The sequence below is a fragment of the Zonotrichia albicollis genome, chromosome 27 (genome assembly GCF_047830755.1).
Source record: "Zonotrichia albicollis isolate bZonAlb1 chromosome 27, bZonAlb1.hap1, whole genome shotgun sequence".
NCBI classification, from domain to species: domain Eukaryota; kingdom Metazoa; phylum Chordata; class Aves; order Passeriformes; family Passerellidae; genus Zonotrichia; species Zonotrichia albicollis.
The window spans coordinates 7,573,968-7,593,875 of NC_133845.1; the positions used below are offsets into that span (position 1 = coordinate 7,573,968).

At 45.4% G+C, this 19,908-nt stretch overlaps 1 protein-coding gene across 7 annotated transcripts in view; it reads right to left on the reverse strand.

The window, feature by feature from the left end:
- ARHGAP32 (Rho GTPase activating protein 32) overlaps positions 1-19,908 on the reverse strand; it is a 242,761-nt gene that overhangs the window by 134,096 nt on the left and 88,757 nt on the right. For all 7 annotated transcript variants that reach the window (XM_074559579.1, XM_074559580.1, XM_074559581.1 and 4 more), the window contains one exon: positions 15,872-15,980. In XM_074559579.1, coding sequence (XP_074415680.1) covers positions 15,872-15,979 — 108 coding nt within the window. In that variant the 5' untranslated portion in view covers position 15,980. The remainder of the gene's footprint in view (positions 1-15,871; positions 15,981-19,908) is intronic.

The window sequence follows — 19,908 nt, forward strand, 5'->3', positions numbered from 1 at the left end:
GCTAGCCTTCTGAGAACTTTTCCTTCTATTTCTTTTAGTATAGTCACAATGTAATATATATCATAAAATAATAAATCAAGCCTTCTGAACATCAGGTCAACATTCTCATCTCTCTCTTCATCCTGCAACCCTTGTGACCACTGTGACACTCCCTCCTTTCTGTTCTGTCATATTTTCCCATCCCCTCCTTCCTCCAGCTGCCTTTGCCTAAGCCATGAGCTCTGCTGGCGTTGAATTCTCCATCATAAGAAACACAAACATTTCACTCCTTGATTTTCTCCCACTGTGATCCAGAGGAATGACAGGTTCAGTGAGGCTTTTATGGAGAGAGCAGTAATCAAACAGCAAGACCAGCACAACTTCACAGAGAAGGAGGAGAAACAACTGATGCTGGCCAGAGATTGCCCATCAGTGATGTGGGTGACACCAGCTGAAGGAGCTTTTTCTGCTTTATACAATGCACTAAAAACATGAACAATGTCCCAAAGAGGGAATGCTGAACCAAGAGGAAGAAAGGCACTTCAGTGTTATTTGTTTTGGAAACAAAAAGTATTCCATCAAATCCTTTTTCTAATGATAGGAGCAAAGATGATTGGCCTGATGTTACATCAGTCCCAATGGCTCTCAGTTGGTCCAGCAGAAGATCTCTGAACAGAGTTGGATCTGTCCCAAAGCTGTGACTGATAACAGAACACAGTTGCATTCTGCAGTGTGAAATATGCAGAAATATGAGAATACGGTCTCCACCCCCAAAACTTAATCGTTGGACCAGCACAACCCAAGGAAGCAGCCCATGTGTGGGACGAACTACAGGACAATTTTGTGACCCCTCCCTGAAGCTCCCATTTGACCCTGGCACAGGTTACCTGTACCTGAGCTTCACCACCTCACTGAGAGCTCTGGTGAGTCAGCCAGTGCCACTCTCCTTGTTTTCACCAACCAGACCAGTGCCAGACAGAGAGAGAGAGAGAGAGAGAGAGAGAGATCCATCCCACTGAAGGCCAGACAGGCACAGGGGTGAGGCTACAGCCACATTATCCATGTGAGGCTCCTGCTGCAGCCACCAGGGACACTCTGGTACTTGAGGTTCACTCCCCTGCTTTAGACAACAGGAGGAGAGTCCTGGGATGGTTCAGGGTGGAAGGAACCGTACAGATCATCCAGTCCCACCCCTCCCCTGGGCAGGGACACTTTCCACTATCCCAGCCTGCTCCAAGCCCCATCCAACCTGGCCTTGGACACTTCCAGGGATCCAAGGGGAAGCACAGATTCTCTGGGCACCCTGTGCCAGGGCCTCACCACCCTCACAGGAAGAATTTCTTCCTAACAGCCCACCTAACTACTAAACGTGGACAGGGAATCCATTCCCCCTGTCCTGTCGCTCCAGGTCCTTGCCCACAGTCTCTCTCCACCTTCCTTCTCAGCCTCTTCAGGCTCTGGAAGACCACAATGAGGTCACCCTGAAGTTTCTCTTCTCTAGGTTGAACAATCCAATAGTAGGAGTCCCAGTAAAATATATGTATTGTATAAGTGGCCTTGCCCCAATCCTAGTTGTTCTATATGGGCTGCAGCTGTGATGCCCTTAATTGGGTGGCAGCTGCAGCTAATGAAGATAACTGGGATAAAAGGGGGTGGGCTGGGTGGTCAGGGAGAGCCCTGATGTAGAAGCAGGAGCAACAGTGCTGTGAAGGGCTGCTTGTGAGCAAGCCACCCAGAAGGTATGGGACTCTAGAAATAGGATAACAGCAATATGAATACAACACAATCCCAATTCTTTCAGTCTCTCCTCACTGCAGAGCTGCTCCATCCCTCTGACCATCCTGGTGCCTCCTCTGGACAGAGCCAAACAGGCTGCAGGAACACCCACTCCCCTGGGCACAGGGCTGCAGGCTGAGCCTGGCTCTGAGGAGATGAACCCCAAGGGCTGCAGAACTCACCTGCAGCTGCACCCACCAGCTCCTGGTGCCTCCAGCACTGCCCTTGGAAGGTTCCCTCTGAGTGAGCTCCACCCTTTGAGCACCACTGAACAAGTCTGAACCCAGGTGTCTCTCCTCCAGCTGCACCATCCACAGCCCTGCCCACAGCCAGTGCTCTGACCCCACTGTCCCACAGCTCTGCACAAAGGCACAGCCCCTCACCAGAGGAAAACAGGAACAATGTTTATACACTTAAATAAACCTACCCTGGGCTGACTGACTTACTGAGCACACAATCACTTCAGGATGTAATAGGACACTTGAGAGTCTCAGTGTTGATTTTAGCATTAAGAGGATCACCAATTTAATAAGACTTACAGGTCTTTTACATAAGAAAATAACTAATTACAAGAATAAATGTGCCATTCCAATAAGCTGCTTTTAGGCCAAGCTGGATGCACTTGCTTAATTTCCTAAGGAACAGAATTTCTGTAGGAAGAAAAGTAATTTTTCTTCTCTATCAGCAGTAGGAGCTGGTGGGATATAAAAATGGATAAACAATCTGACAGAAAATGTGGGCTTCAAGCCAGTTTTCAGCAGTGGGCAGAGACCTCCCTGGATCTGACTCAAAGCGGCGTAGGCAAAACTCACACCTCCAGGAGCCCAAAATGCCAGCACCTCTCTTGGAAAAGTTGTATTATCCTCTCCTTCCCAGAGGAGTTAAGTCCAAATTGAGCTGGATTTCTGCATCTCCTATTTTCTGCATCCAGTTAACTGGACCACAGTGAGATGCAAGGCAGTAATTACTCCAGGGGCTTTTCCAATTTGAGCTGAGCTCCATGGACTGCTGCAGAACAACCATCTCTCCAAGGCTCAGAGTTGAGGCAAAAGCACAGAAAGGTAAGGACAGAGAACTTGTGCAAGCTCAGATCTTTATTAAGAGGTACCAATATGAGAAAAAACCTTGGTGGAGAGATAGATACCAAAAAAGAAACTTATTGTAATTTTAGAAACTGCAATTACTCCTAAATAACAATTCCTTTCCATTCAAACCAAAGACACACAGCTACATAAAATAGATTTTATACTCTGTTTTGTACCTGTTTTGATGCAAAACTTGGCACGTAGCATGCAGGTCACTCTCCCCTCAAAACACAGGCAAAACCCTCCAAACGAAATTTGTCATCTTTTGTGCTTTGTGTCACAGTGATTTAATTTTAAAAATCATTTTGAAACAGTTGGATTATTTACATCTGAAAATTAGCTACCTGGCATCATCAGTGGCTTCTCACTTCCCTATTTTCTATGCATCGCTGTGCTGTGGAAACCTGGTAATTGCAGAGCAAATCTGTTTATGCAAATTGTTTGGTCCCATTTTCACAGCTGAATGTCACTGCTGCATCAATCTGCTCCAGTCCAAAACTTGGTAAACAAATTAGAGCTCAAGGCAGAACTCAGAGAATTGATTTATCAGGAATCTCAGTCGCTTACCTTTGCAGGGAAGGTTTTGGAGCGACACCACTTCACCAGCTTGCCCTAAACCAAGAAATTCTCCTTCCAAAAGCTTGACTTGTATCAGCAGTAGTTGAGACAATATTGCAGAAAGTCAGTATTTTGTCACAGACACCTGCAGGGATTGCCAGGCAGGGAGATCTCACTAAAGCCTTCCTCTAGGGAGGAGGAAGAACGCCTGTGTGCCTGTCCAACCCTCCCGTGGATCACAGCAGAACAGGATTGGGAAGGGTGGGAAAGGCCTTTGGGATCCAGAGCATCCCTGGCTGCCCCCCCTGTGCTCAGCACAGACCGTGCCCCAGGGCTCCACAGCCACAGTTTCCTGCACACCAACAGGGACAGTGACCCAGCCCGGCCCTGGGCAGCTGTGTCAGAGCTGGGCAGCTCTTTCCAGAGAGAAATTCTCCCTGATATCCAATCTAAACCTCCCCTAGAGCAACCTGAGGCCGTTCCCTCTGTTCCTGTCCCTGTTCCCTGGAGCACAGCCCAACCCTCCCTGGCTGTCCCCTCCTGGCAGGAGCTGTGCAGAGCCACAAGGGCCCCTGAGCCTCCTCTGCTCCAGGCTGGGCCCCTGCCCAGCTCCCTCTGCCCCTCCTGGGGTGAGCCCCTTCCCCAGGTCTGCTCCCTTCCCTGGACCTGTTCAAGTGTTGCTCCTAATCTCCCTGGGAATCTGAGAGAGGAATCTGAGAGCTCTCACAAATCAGGCTGTTTAGCTTTAAGCATTTGATATTTCTAGTCTTTTTATTTATAGACATGATTTAGAAAACTTCAGCTTTGTGCTCTCTAGCACACAAAACCTTAGTCATAAATAATTTATATCTAATGATTCCACAGCATAATATGAAAGGATTTTCTCCTAAAGAGTCTCCTTGCATTTATCAGAAAACATGTCAACCTTTCTCCCTCACGTGCAGAGACGTAACACAATCTGAAATATGTGTAAAACTCAACACAACAGTCCGGTGAACACAACGTGATGAAGTTTCCACCTTGGTATCCTCAACAGGGGAGAATATTGCACCAGGGTAGATCCCACAGCTCTCCTCCTGCTGCTTCTGACTTACTCTGGGATGCACAGGAAACCTGGAATCCCACAAGTAATCCCATAGCTGGTTTTCCACAGGACTACAGAAAGACCTCTGAGGAGAGACCACAGATACATATTGGCAGGTGACTGAATCCAGGTGAGATTTCTGAAGGCAGGAATTTAATCCAAGGTTATCACAAAGCAAAATTAACTATTAGGCACTAACATATTCCACTGTCAGTCTCTCAACAAAACCAGTTTGGAGGGACCAGATTGCTCTGGATTCTGTCAGCACATGGCCTTGTTTCTAAAAACAGCAGAGCTGATTCCAAATGCTCTTTGGTTTCCATGACAGTCTTTCCTTTACATCATCTTCATATTTCCCCTCGATCTTCTTGGAAAGAAAAATTACAAAGAGAGGAAAAAAACCTAAAAAACCCTAAAAAAAAGGCCTCTAGAGCTCTCAAAAACCCTAAAGCTTTGCTTCAGTTTTACTTCTTTGCTGGAGAACAGCAGGGAACAGAAATATTGCTTCAGGAGAAGTCATTACTCTGTAGGGAGCAGTAATTTCTTCACTTGGCATGAGGAGGAATGAAGAGGGCTGAAGTGGGTGCTCACGTACAAGGACATCAATAGCTACCCCAAATTTTGGATGCCAGCTCACTACACAGAGCTGGCTCAGCATCTGCTCCATCAGGGAGTTTGCTCTGCAGCACTAAAAAGAAAGTGTCCCACAAAACTCCTCGCTCCCTGTGAGGTGGAAGGTGATGGCTCCCTCAACACCTGCTCTCAGGAATTACTGCCCAGGAACTCACCCGCAGCACAATGAAGGAAGAATTTTGGTGATCTCAGCTTTGACTGTGCAGCCTTTAACACACTCCAGGGAGACAAAGTTCTCTCTGCTCCTCCTTCAGATGTTGTGACAACTATCCTGGTTCTCCACAGTAAATAAGTCAAAGAAGGAAAGGGAAAATGCTCCACTAAACTGAGAGTCACCATGTTCAAGCTGCTCCAAATAATTCAGAAGGAAAGGTCCCAATTCCACAGCATTTATCCCTAAAAGGATTAAGATGTACTGAGCACAGCAAGGCTACAACTGGGTCACTGTTTTGAATGGCAGAAATATATGGGAATGGATGAAGAGACAACGTTCACCCCAAAATGTCAGAGGTATGGGGGCAATATGATGGAAATGCAAATATTTGCTAAGTTCTTCACGTTACCACTTTCCATGGATTCATTCAGTGGAACCAAATTAATTTCTTAAGCATTTCCATACAGCATGGCTCTGTCACATTAGCATATTGCAGCTACATTTTTCAGAGCTGCTCAAAATATTTGCACACATTTAAAATAAAGACGCAACACCCAGTTTAGGTACCCAGGTCTGGCAATGCCATCTTAAAGAAAAATATCTGCTTGTCATACTATAGGAGTTTTACCAAAGAAGTTAAAAATAACACTAAATATCCCCCTCCAATTCTGCATTTCTTAATTAACATGGGAGGTGGTTGCGGTCTCCTGTCCCTGGAAGTGCTCCAGGCCAGGCTGGACCAGGCTTGGAGCAACCTGGAATAGTGGAAGGTGTCCCTGTCCATGGCAAGGGATGGAACCTGATGGGCTTGAAGATCTCTTCCAACACAAACCATCCTGTGATTCTGTGATTTTAAGGATTAATCCTGTGCTGTTCATGTTCTCATCAGCAGAGCGCAGCACAGGCACATTCAATAACACTCAGCACAAGGATATTTTCAAGAGTAAGAAACACTGGAACCTTTTATTTTTTTTTAATTGAAGTCATCACTTAGCTCCTTCCTTAGTGTAAATATCCCTTCTGGCTGGAGGGGGGCTTTAGGTGCAGAGCTCAAGGCCAGGATGGCCTAAGGAATGAGAGCTAGAACTGACCTTTTAGTCTAGCTCTCAGTTTGGGGATTATGGAATGTGCAGAAACACTCACCCAGCCAGACATGCCTTTAAAATCTCATGGTAACTGAGATAATGGGATAGAGAAAAGGAATGAAAAAATGACAAGTGCTTACAGTAAGGAAACTTTGAACATTGGCAATGCATATTGTTAATCCCACGGCTAAGAAATCTGCATTGAATAGACATGTGAATGTGCATCATTTTGTGAGCTTAGAACTTTTAATTCCATTTTTCAGGTTCTCAATTCCAAACTGCTCCAACCAGTACTTAGTTCATTCCATGTATAAAAGAGAATTCTTCTCTTTTTTTTAAAGGACCACACAGAATGTGTTTTTTCTACTCTCAGAATCTCCATGAAAATGACGGGGGGAGTAAGAAAAAGCAAAACAAAAAAACACTTTAAAGCATTGCCATGAGCTGGCAAATTCAGAGAAACCTCTCATTCCAGAGACTTAGCATCACAGAGGAGTTCATCCAGGGCATCCATTTACCATAGTTTAAAGGATCAGCCTGGAATGAGCAAAGAACAAATTCTTAACTATTTGTCTACTGTGTTTTCAAATGAAGATCTGCAGGTCACTGATATGTAGGTCAAACCTTCTCCAGCTGCCATGTAAAACCACTGAAGTGGAATCCAAGACATGGAACAAGCAGCTTGGCAGCTCTGAGCACCTCCTTTGGCACTGTCACTGTCACTGTGACCAAAATTCACCTCTGCAGAGCAGTGTGAGTTTGTGCCATGGCAACATTTCCCAAGTGAGCCTGAAAGACACACAGATTGTCACTGATCCTCTGCACATGAACCCAGTGGGTGCCAGGGATTTTCAGCAGAACAGTCTCACACTTGTGTTTCCTTCACAGAATCCCCAGTTTTAGGGCTAAAAGGGATGCAACCAAGCACAAGAGAATGGTCAGCTACTGAGGGCAGCATTAGCATGATAACTCCCTGACAGCCCCAAGTTTGGATCTGACATTCCCACAGTGGAGCCTGATTACCATTCCCAAAGCCCTGGGCCCAGGAGCTGCAGGGTACAGTACACAGCCTCACACAATGGCACAGTGGCTCAGGAATGCACTTTCTTTAAGAACAAAAATCCCACATAAAATATGCGTGTGAAAGGCAGACAGGGTTAGAGTTCTGCTTCTGTACAGCCTACAAAATAAATTACAGAGAAAAGCCACAGAAAATAGAACATCCAACAAGAACAATACTTCTGATTCCAGTTTCCTGTTGGTAAAAAAAAAGCCCCAAAGATCCCAGCTACTGTTTGATGCACAGAGGGAGAAGGGGATCCTAATTATGGCTTGGATATAAAAGGACAATTGGAGCTTTGGGTTGTTATTGTAGAAAGCAATTTCTCATCACATAAAACACAACAGAGATAGATTCAGGCTCAAACAAGCAAATCCCACTCTGGTAAGTCCCCTGGCCACAGCCAGTGATTATGCATATAACAATGTGATGTTATGTTATAGGTATAAATCGGATTAGAAACTCAGGAGTTGTCCCAGTGCAGCAACAGCAAGATGGGGAAGGTGGAAAAAAACAGCAGCCTGACATTCAACCCCAGCATCTGAGTCAGGACAATTAACAGGAATTTATATTTCTGTGTGTTAAGCCAACCTGGGCTCAGCTTTTGTTTATAGAGAAGAGCTGTGTCCAATGGCATGAGCACAAAACTGGGATCCACTGCACTCCCTGCCCAAAGCCCTGTGACAACACAGCAATGTGAGGAATGTGTCTGCCTCCAGCATGCACTTTATACCACAGTGTCCATAAACTTCTGACCAACACAACACAGGAGTCCCTAACTGTGCCCAAGGGGAGGGGAAAGCCCAGCCTGGGATCACACACCAGCTCCACAAATGGGGCTGGACTCCTCCCCCTGCTGCCCTCCAGAAACAGTGACATGAGCTGGACGTGGGAGGTGACACTGCTCTCCAGAAATGACCTGGAGGTCAGAACAGGACACTTGATGCTGCAAGAGCTGGGAAGGTGAATAACGACCACAGAGCTGCTCCAGGGCTGGAGCCCCTCTGCCATGGAGCCAGGCTGGGAGAGCTGGGGGTGCTCACCTGGAGAGGAGAAGGCTCCAGGGAGAGCTCAGAGCCCCCAGGGCCTGAAGGGGCTCCAGGAGAGCTGGAGAGGGACTGGGGACAAGGGATGGAGGGACAGGACACAGGGAATGGCTCCCACTGCCAGAGGGCAGCAATGGATGGGATATTGGGAATTGGGAATTGTTCCCTCTGAGGGTGGGCAGGCCCTGGCACAGGGTGCCCAGAGCAGCTGTGGCTGCCCCTGGATCCCTGGCAGTGCCCAAGGCCAGGCTGGGCAGGGCTGGGAGCAGCCTGGGACAGGGGAAGGTGTCCCTGCCATGGCAGGGGGTGGCACCGGATGGGCTTTAAGGTTCCTTTCAACCCAAACCATTCCATGACTCCATGAATAATCTGTGCCCTGGCAACCATGGTATTTGATCAAATCTCAAGATGTGCAACCTTACACCAACACAGCAGTGACCCATAATATGCAGCAAGGCAGAAATGTAGGGAATGACATAAAAAAATCAGGCTAATGATTACCAACATCTTCATGGAATAATTCATCATTTTACAATGATGAAGGCTGAATCATGACAAAAAAACCCAAGCATTAATGCCTACAATCTTCAGAAAGACAAACTCTGACACGATTTGTTTGTCTCTTGGGCTTAAATTAGGGTGGGGAATGGAAGGGGATGGATGAGCAGACTGTTGATACCCTTTAAAAACTGTTCCATCTTTTCCTGCATTATGGTAACTAAGAAGACATGGACAGTAATTTAAAAAAAAATTTTTTTTTTTTAAATGAACCACTTAAAAATAAGAGACTTCTTTCCCTTCCTTAATGTTCCACCTTATTTTTAAGCAGCTGGGACTAGGGAAAAGTGATTGATAGTAAATAAATTATAAGTTTTATCTCCCAAATAAGTACATTTTGAACAACTGTGGCATTTCCTGTAATCTGACAACAAAACAGGCATAGAAAGAGATCAGCTTCAGAACAGGCTGGGAGGGAAAGAGGTGGAGGGTCATGACAGTGTAATCCTGACTTCAAAGCTCAGGGTCAGGAAGAACCTGGAGCAGGAACAGCAGCATCCCCAGCACCACAGGAACAGCACCACCAGCAACAGCAGCCTAGCTGAGCCAGAATTAGGAAAGAAATTACAAACAGGGTGCATTAAAATTGGTGATGATGGTGCACAGCAAGCTGCTGATCCAGCCATAGCAAATTCTAAATAATTCCTTCATTTTGTTGTATAGAAAGGGACTTTCAAACAGATATTTACAAAATATAATTTGGATCTCCTGGCTCACCACTGTAGTACCAGAGTGCACACACTGGCAAGGCTTTAAATGTAACCAGAAACTATTGCTGCTCTTGCCTATGAAAATTAAATTATTACTATGAATTAATACTTCCTGCCAAAAATACAGTCTCCATTCTGGATTAATTGAATTTATTTAATTGGCAAAGCCAAATGGAAGCCAATGTGCCAATTAAGTGATCGCCCCAATTTCCAAAGCTTCTCGGGGACAAGCTCCGTGCTGCGAGCCAGCCTGTGAAATGAAAAGGCCCCTCTAACCTAAGAGGCACAGAAAGAACCTCACACAGCAACAGAAACCCTTGCCAAAAGCTTAACGAGGGAAAATAATGCTAGACCCATGCAGCAATAACAAGGAAAAGCAAGTGATGTGAATTGAATAGGAAATACAGGTTACTGGTGCAATGCCAGAGCAGAACTGCTTTGACCAAAATATTATTGCACCTGATGGATGCCTGGTGTGCTGGCCTGTCCCAAAACATTTGTGTAAGATCAGTGCCTGTGCTGTCCTCACTTCCTGGACTCCCACTCCCATTCCACCCTTCCCTCTGTTATCCCCATTGCCCAGCCTGAGCTGCAGCCACTCCATGAAAATGCTGCCCAGTGCAGCTCCTGCAGGATTAACACAGCTCTGACTCACTAATCCAGGCTTGAGGACCTTCAGCAGCACAAAACCAACCTCCAAACCTACAGGTAACATTTTCTATAGCATTAAGGCAGGGATCCCTCAGACTTAGAGCCACAAGCCAAATGCTGGAGCACTCAGGTGGGGAACCATCGAAATCAGGCTCTGATGCTGTCAGAGCTCAGGGAGAACCTGGACAATGTCCTCAGCACAGGGTGGGATGGCTGGGATCCCTGGCCCTCCTGTCTCAATGACTTGTGGGTCCCTTCCAGCTCAGGAGATTCCATGATTCTAAAGTTCATTTCTACTGACTTGTTCAAGCCCTTTCAAGATAGCAGAAAACCCCCACAATTTCAGCTTCATATCTCCTAAAACTTCTCCTTGCACTTGAGAGCTTAAAACCTTCGACTTGTAAAAAGAACTTGCAGCTGGGCAGTCAGGATTCAAAAGCACATTTTTCCCCAAGAAATGTTTTCCATGATGTGGAACCCATCTGAGAACAGGATCAGCCTGACAAAACTCTGTCAGTGACTTCAGAGCTCCCAGCCATATCCTCAGCTGTAAAATTCTGCTGTGGGTTCACACACATACAAAGCATTAAGAGACACAGGGAAAAAAATTCCAAAATATCAATTTTAACATGTTCAAAGGTATTATATCTACATATCTGAGAAACTAAAATGAGATCATTTCAGTAAACCACTGCTGGGAAATCACTATAGCTTACAGGGCCAAGCAAATGGATTTACCACATCCCCTTTTTATGCAGATTTTTCCACAATTCCTGGAGGTTAGTCTGCATCAGAAACAGGCCTGATTTCTGTGAATTAAAAACCAACCAATGAACCAACACTAATTAAAAAAGAAGCCCCATATATTCTATTTTTGGCATCTATTCTTGCAGAAGCCCTACTCAAGACCTGGGGCAGCACTGGCCAAGTGATGTACAAAGAATGAGAAACAAACACTAAGGACATAAAAATCTTTCTTTAAACCCTCATAATGCACTAATCCCTGCACACATTCATAATTGCATTTAAAAATAGTTTTCTCCTCACTCATGTCCCAGATTTAACAGTGATATATCGAGGTCTCATTAAAAAGCCTTTATTACCTTCATAAGCCACAGAACCTTTCCTATCTGGCATCAAATGCTGAAAATACTACAGATCTCAGAACCCCTGTGACCTAAGAGCTAAGATTATTCCAGGGGCTTCATAGGACAGGCTCTAGCCCTGTGCCATTCTAAAGTATTTATAAGCTTGCATTTCTCCTAAGGGAATTCCAACAGCAAAAGCCTAAAATGATGGGTACCAACTGCAGCTGCTGCCTTCTTGTGCACTTGTCAAATTCACGGAGTCTTCTACATTAATTCAGAGACTCCCCTTTTCTAAGCACCCTGATTCCACACCTGACCCCAGCTGTCACCTCTTGTTATGGACAGCAAAACTCCCAGACAAGGCGAGATCCCAGCCAGAGGTGCACCAGGGGGACAAAAATCCTTCCATGCGCTTGGACAATCATATTCTCATATTCTGAAGGTTTCCAAAGCTCAAGGAATTGAAAAAGTGCAGGAAAAGTGACTTCTTCAGAAGCATGCAGAGAATCACAGAAAGTTGGAAGGGATCTTAAAGCTCATTCAGTGCCAGCCCTGCCATGGCAGGGACACCTTCCCCTGTCCCAGGCTGCTCCAGCCCCATCCAGCCTGGCCTTGGGCACTGCCAGGGATCCAGGGGCAGCCACAGCTGCTCTGGACACCTGTGCCAGGGCCTGCCCACCCTCCCAGGGAACAATTCCCAATTCCCAATATCCCATCCATCCCTGCTCTCTGGCAGTGGGAGCCATTCCCTGTGTCCTGTCCCTCCATCCCTTGTCCCCAGTCCCTCTCCAGCTCTCCTGGAGCCCCTTCAGGCCCTGGGGGCTCTGAGCTCTCCCTGGAGCCTTCCCCTCTCCAGGTGAGCACCCCCAGCTCTCCCAGCCTGGCTCCAGCCCTGGAGCAGCCCCATGGCTTTTCTGGACTTGCCCCAGCAGCTCCAGGTCCTTTTTTGAGTGCATTCCCCTGATCTCCAGTGTCAGGTGAATGCAGCTCACGTGGCACCTCTCTGTAAGCACATTTGCAATGGGTGCATAAATGAAGATTTCTGTGTTTATCTCAGCATCTTAATGCTGCTTCACAACAAAATTCAGACAAGGCAGGACCAGAGGGTCAGTAAGCACAGCAGCCTGATGGGGGGAGAGCCATGGGCTCAGTGCTTTCAAACAGTGCAACTCCCTGAACTCATGAAGAAGAGAAAGGAGGAACTCAGGTGGTCAGCAACATGTGGTAAATGTAATATTAAGCACAAGCATCAATTTATGCTAAAGTTAATGCAGGCTGAGGACAGCTGTTTTGTAGGCTCATGTGAGATATATTATATAAAGGCTCTTTCACAACTTCATTTCTTGCAACTCAGAAACAGAGCACTCAGCAGGGCCTGACAAGAAAAAGATACCCCTTTCCTTTAAAATAACATTACTGTCTTGGAGAAATGTTAGAAAATCCATAAACTGCAATTTTCCTTGGCTCACTCGGGGCTTTGCAGCTCCAGAACTCAGAAGTGTTCTATGAAGAAAGTCAATATTATCAACTGCACTTTCTGAAGTGGAGCAGAGGCAGAAATCCCAGGATGTGTGAAGGTTACCCAGCAGGTGCAGCACAGTGGGAATTGGGGGCTGAGACACAAAAAATGTGTCTAATACACCTAAAGTCTAAAAATACAGGGCATGAGTCGGGGGGGAATACAAAATATGGCAATGCTTGAGGAGCTCCAGGCAGCTGCCTCATTACCCAGCTCCTGGGAACTCTGTCCAGCAGGGCTGCCTCTCCTTCAGCCTGCACCTCACCTACAACACAGAACTGCACCAGAAATACTGAGGGAGAGATGTCCCTGGATCCCTGGCAGGGCCCAAGGCCAGGCTGGAGGGACTTGGAGCAGCCTGGGGCAGTGGAAGCTGTCCTTGCCCATGGCAGGAGGTGGAACTGGATGAGCTTTAAAGTCTCTTCCAACCCAAACCATTTCCCAGTTTTAGGATTCCCCCCAAACAAACCAGGTCTCCAACACAGAATCACTTGCCCTTCTGCTGAACCACAAACACAAAACAAGCAGTGCTAAAAAGCAGATGAAAGTATAAATAATAAACTAAAGAAGACAAAAGAAGTTGCATCAAACAAAGGACTGAAGCTACTCAGGTGCCGAAAATGAACCGGCAATGACAGAAACATTAAAAATAAAGAGGTTCTGTCACCTTATATTTACAGTATAGGAGGACATCAACCTCCACACATTTAGGAAGACCTTCAGTTTATTTCTTATTAAGAAAAAGCTCTGGAAACAAAGCACTTCTATAAATTAATAATAAGCCCTTTGAAAAGTATTATGGATAAAACAGGGAAGGAAGAGTAGGGACGACTTGTTCATGTAGCTGTGAATGCATCAATTGACTTTTTTTAATAAAAGCATGTTCCAAGGCAAAGCTCAGGAGACAAGTGCCAGGACTTCCCCAGCTCTCCAGTGTCCCTTGTCCCAGCCTTTACTCACCTGGGAGAAGGTGAATTCATGTGAGGTGACAAAGCCTGGCGCCTGTCAGGGCTCCAGCCAGGGGAACCAATGAAGGGAACAACTTTTCCAACCCTGCATCCTCCATTCCCTGGGGGCTGGGGCTTCAAGCAGCAACAAAACCTAAAATTTGCATCTTCAACAACCACTAACCAAAAATGAGATGTACTGTGGCACTGCGAGACAGCCACATAGCATGGAAAGAGCAGTCTCTGGGACAAGGTTGAAGCAGAGGCTGCTAAAAATGCAAAGTGAAGGAACAGAGGGAGGGAAGAAACCTCAGGCTTCAAATGATCAGGGAAAAGGCAGAATATTGAAGATATGCTGGTTAAACAGAGAACTCTGTCAGTGCTGAAAAAGGTCCTGCAAATATTTACATCTGAATATTGCCCCTGACTGCAGGTAAGGAAAGTGGAAACTTGATTCACTCACCACAGTAAACACAAACAAGACAGATTTTTCTCCCCCCTCTTTACACTGTATTCAGAGGACCCTGAGGTCAAACCAACACCGTGAGCACAAATCCAGCCACTCTAAACACAGGTTCAGCAGCTTTACTGTCCTTCATCACACCAAGTCACTGTGCAGCAATCCCAGCTGGGAATTTCCCTGTTTATCATCCTCTAAATCTCTTCTTCACTGGACCAGTCAGTTTTGGCATTGCTGGCACAGCGCTGTGCAAGAGGGCACGTTCCAAAGTGTGATTTAATTGGGCAGAGGAGCATGATGCAGGGTAAAATAAACACTGAACAATGTCCATGAGCACAACAGCCTCAAGCAGGTGAACATTCCCTTCACTGCAAATCAACCAGGAGAAAAAAACCAACACTAATGAGATGTGCCAGGAAACCTGTGTCCCAGGTGAGGACACTGAATTACAGCCTGACAGCTCTGAGACACAGCTGGAGGTCACAGACAGCAGTGAGGTGTCACACAGTGACTCCCACCAGACCCCAGAGTGTGGGAAGCTCTGAGCTGGGAGCAGGTGCTGCTGCCTGAGCAACACTGATGGGAACAGACAGTGCTCCAACTGCGGCCAAGGTGGAGAGAAGGCAAAAACAGCCATACACAAGGAAGGAAAAAAAATTACAAGGTGAAAAGCGCAAACAATCACAGGCTGGGAGAGCTGGGGCTGTTCACCTGGAGAAGAGAAGGCTCCAGGGAGAGCTCAGAGCCCCTGCAGGGCCTGAAGGGGCTCATAAATAGGTGTATGAGAGACTTTACACAGGCAGAGGGTGACAGGACAAGGGGGAACGGCTTCCCACCGCTGAGGGAAGGGTTAGATGAGATATTGGGAAGGAATTTTTCTCTGTGAGGGTGCTGAGGCCCTGGCACAGGGCGCCCAAAGAAACTGTGGCTTCAAAAACCCCCATGAACATTAAGGCAATCCAGTTGTCTCTGGCCCACTGCCCACCTGAGTGCCCTCTCTGAGATTAAAAGAGCACCCTTGTGTGTGCTTTTCTGCAGCTCTGGTCCCTCTGATGGCACGTTTGCTCTCAGGCTGAGGTTTTATTTATGTAGACTTAGCCAGCATTTTGCTAAAATCTCATTCCTTCACAATGCTGCATGCTTCAAAGAGCACGTTTTTACAAGAAGTTCCCTTCATGCTCAGAAGTCTTGCTGAAAAAGAGGTTAATGCAGACTGAAAATCGTTGTGACATTATGGACCTTTTAATTGGTTACAAGACCTGCTTTGGGGCATGTATTAATAGGGCAGAAGCATTGTGAAAGCTCCTTCCCTCTCCTTGACAAACTGCCAGAGGAAGGAAAGCATTTTGGCCTTGTTCAAAGTATTGTCCAATCCATTTAAAAAGCTGAAACTCAGGGAGTACAAATGGACTAGAGGAGCAGAGTGCTCAGAAGGGGAGATGATGGGAAGAGAAGGGGCAGCCCAGGTGTTTCTTTACCATGGCACTGAGCGTCTCCTCCCAGTCCGGCCGCTCCCTGGGGTGGATGCTCCTCTGCAGCTCTGGGACAAAGTCATCTTCTTCTGCGTGGACAGAGGACTTCATCATTCTGCAAAGGACACAAGGTGCATATTGATACAATTAACTGGAAGTTGATATAATTGTCACTGACAATTCCAGGGTAATCTCACACCCAGACTGTTACAGTGCTCAGTTTTATGACAACATGAAATGATTTTACACGTCCAGAAATCCCACAGACTCCTGAGTTTCTCCCACTTCCTCATTATACAAGCAGGACAAGAGTGTAAATTTGGTGGAGAGAAATCTGCACTTCCTAACCAATCAGTAGATAATTTTGTTTAATCACTGCACAATTTGCAAGTCTCACAACACAGCAAAATGCAGAGGAGTGATTTTCAGTCCACTTCAGAAAAATGGCTCCCACTGCCCAGGCAAACAGCAAGAGAAACACACATTTGTAGGGAGAATTACACACTTTTGATTCCTCCTCTTTTTGCCTGAAATGGGAATAACAGCTTCCAAATCTTAGTTTGACTCCACATCCCAAGGCCTGATCCATCAGCTCTCATCCCTTCCTGATTCTACCTGAAGAGTGAGCACTGCAAATCAGCCTGATGTGACCAGGCCCAGCTTTTCTTCATAAAAGGAGCCATCTTCCAAATATCCTGTGAAGGTTATTCCAAGCCTGCACAGAGATCACAGGCTCAAAATGAAAACTGAGAAAGAATTCATAAAAGCCCCTCAGCGCCTCCACATGACAGCACTCTGTAGAAAGGTATTTTTTTTCACTTTCTGTTTGTGTAAATGTGCCTTTGCAGAGATTATAGCATAGACTTGAAGTACCAAAGGCCTGTTCAAAGTCTAGTATCACCCATTCTAGTTTCATTAAACATGATATTCAGCGAGGCTTTTATTCCCTTAATAGATCACCACTTATGTATTTAGGATAAGCATTTTGATAATCAGCAGTGCAAAGGCATGGGCAAGAAGGGCTGGTTTCTAACCCTGCTGATTTATGCACCACTTGACTGAAACACGCCTGGTGAAAGGCAGTTAATAAAACTCCTTTGCTTCAGATCCAAGATGTGAAGTTCTGAAACCCCAACATGCTGCTTGACACTGGGCCAAATCATTTAACTCTGCTTTGTTCTCTCCAAGAGGGTTAAGGATGAAGTAATTAACACTGCTGTTAATGGCACGGCTGGGTTAGGAATTACAGCCCACATCATTTCATCCCCGGCTTTGTGATCATATTTCTGCTCCAATAAAAAACACATCCCAGAGAAAATGAGCCTCAAAAGCAAAAGTCAGAATGCCCCAGGGAAGTGCTGCTCACTGTGGGGTCTCTGTCATTCCCACCCCAGCATCACCTGCTGTCCTCAGGAGGGAGGAAATGCCCCTGCCTGGGGACAGCTGCAGAGAGCTGAAAAACATCTGCAGCAAAAAGCCATGATTTGGAGTACAGAGGTGCAATGTCAGCTCAGAAAGGAGACCCTCACCTTTGCAATAGATGCTTAAAGGAATTTGGGCGTTGAAAGACTAAAAATTTGCCTCCTCAATTTTCCTTTGCATATCAAAAGAAAGAGACCTGGCCTCACAGCCCCAGCTCCACCACAGGAGAGGTTTCCTACTTAGTTTGAAGCAGAGGAAACTAAGTTGTGCAACTCAGAAACAAGACATAAAAAAACAACAGCAAAAAAAAACCCATACCAAAAAAAAACCCCACAAAACCTCAACTTTTTAAATCAATGTCATGATTTTGAAAAAGGCTCAATACAGTTTTCCTGAAGATTTCTACATGTTGGGGTTTGACCACATTGCACCTGAATAAAAAGATTCTAAACAAATTATCCACAGCAAGGTCAGCCTGACTCTCTGAGGTGACAGAATGGAAGGATGGGTGATGAGATCAAGACCCACCTTCTCCAGCAGTTAAAGCAATCAAAGTGCTTCCTCATTTAAAGACTTGAAAATAATGGGATTGCATTTACATCTTTATCAGCACTTGGGAGTACAGATGGATTCACTACCCAGCTTCTCAGGGACAGAGAGGATCTTCTGGCAGATCCTGACAGATTTCTGCTCTGAAATTGGTGGCTGCAGTGGTGAGACTGAGTGCAGAGGATGCTATATCCTATTCTAAATTATCATGTTCAGGGTCTGTACCCTCACACTGGATCAGCGTGGATGTCACAGCACTCAGCTCTTTTTACCACACTCCAATCTATCTACTCACATCATTTCTTTAATCACTGTCTATAAAACTTCCATGATAAACTCTTCACAAACCCTTCCCACTGAGATCCCAAAATGCAATCCCATTATTCATCCTGTGAAGGTGTTCTGGACTTTTACTGCAAATTGGAAAAGCTCCACATGCAAAATTGAGCCTTTAAAACCGTCAATTCTTTGAGCTTTTGCCAGACTTCTACTGCTGAGGGAAATATTCTACTGCTGAGGGAAATTCAAAACTTGGTCACAACATCACAGAAATACTGGAAATTATACTGAAGATTTTCTCTCTGACACAATTATCAGCACTTGATAACCATCTGTGCACCCTTGTTAATTTTTAATAGCCACTATTTAATTCCATGCCATCTGAGACAGAGAGCAAGGAAGGCTGAAGATGCTGCAGGTAATATTAGTCCCTTATGGATTAAGTTTGGGTGTTTTTTTCTGCCCATCAGTGGCCTGGATGAAGGAAAATAACTTTGTGAACTTGCAGCAATGAAACAGGGAGAGGAGTGGGGGCAGAAAGGGGGCAGAGCAGGAAGAAAAGAGCTTCTGAACACATTCTCCTTTTTACAATGTTTCCTCTGGGCACGTAAAACCTCAGAGCAACAGCTGGGGAACGAAGGAGCTTTCCAAGCAGCTGGCCTAGGGAAAACTCTGGCCTCACCCCAAGACAAGCCTGGAATATTATCTCTAGGTATAATCACATTCATACATTTTATATGCATGTGCATTATGTATATTTGACATAATTTTAATTTATATAATAAATAAATAACACAACATACATATGTCTGATTCACCACACATGTCAAGCTGAAACAAGACAAATCATCTTTTTTCTGCCATGAATTCTTTTCCACAGGAGAGGAAAATACCTCAAATCCCAGGAGCACTTACACAAAACACTGACACATGGGTCTTGTAAACACTAAAGGCCAAACCAACTACAGAGCTGCTCTACAACAGCTCCATTTGGGTATAGATATTTGAGGCAGATGTAAATAAGTGAGAAGTCACTACAAAATTTAATCCTGGCCATTAGAATAGAAATAGAATTTTATTTAAAATGCCACTTCCTCAGCTTCTCAGCAGCTCTGCCCTTGCAATGAAATGTGACACTGTTATATTAATAAAAGTTCTGGTGTACAGAGGCCATTAAGCAATTCCCTGCAGATGAATGAACCCTTCTTCATCAAATTGAGGACCAAATGTACTGGAATAAATGTTTACAGGACATTTCACAAAAGACCCTGCCCACTTTCACACCCACTCTTTGAAGTTCTCTGGTAGGTCAAGTTGATTAATTTAGTTAGAACTTACATATTTGTACAGGACACAACTGTATCAAAAAAACATCTCATGTCCTTTTCCTCCTCAAATCCAGTTAGCTGCTCCCCTCATTTATGGTATTTCTGTGCCATATCAGGAATTAAAACCCTCTGGTGCCTTATCCAAGCATCAAGTTCTGCCTGCTCACACTGCGTTGTATCACTGGCCAGGAAACACCTACAGGAGATCTGTAGGGTGATTTGCATTAAGTGAACTTTATCTCAAGTAAATGTAAACTTCATATTAAATAGATGAATATTCAGCTTAACGTCCCTAAACTCTACAGTTACTGCTTGCCTTTAATACTGTAAATTTTAAATACACCTTTCACTAAATGAGAACCTCCCCTTTGGCTTTGAGGGAGTCCCACATCCACAAATCCAACATATTTTCACATTTCTGTCTGCATAAGAAGGGAAGAATCAGAAAAAGGGGGTTTGTGGAAA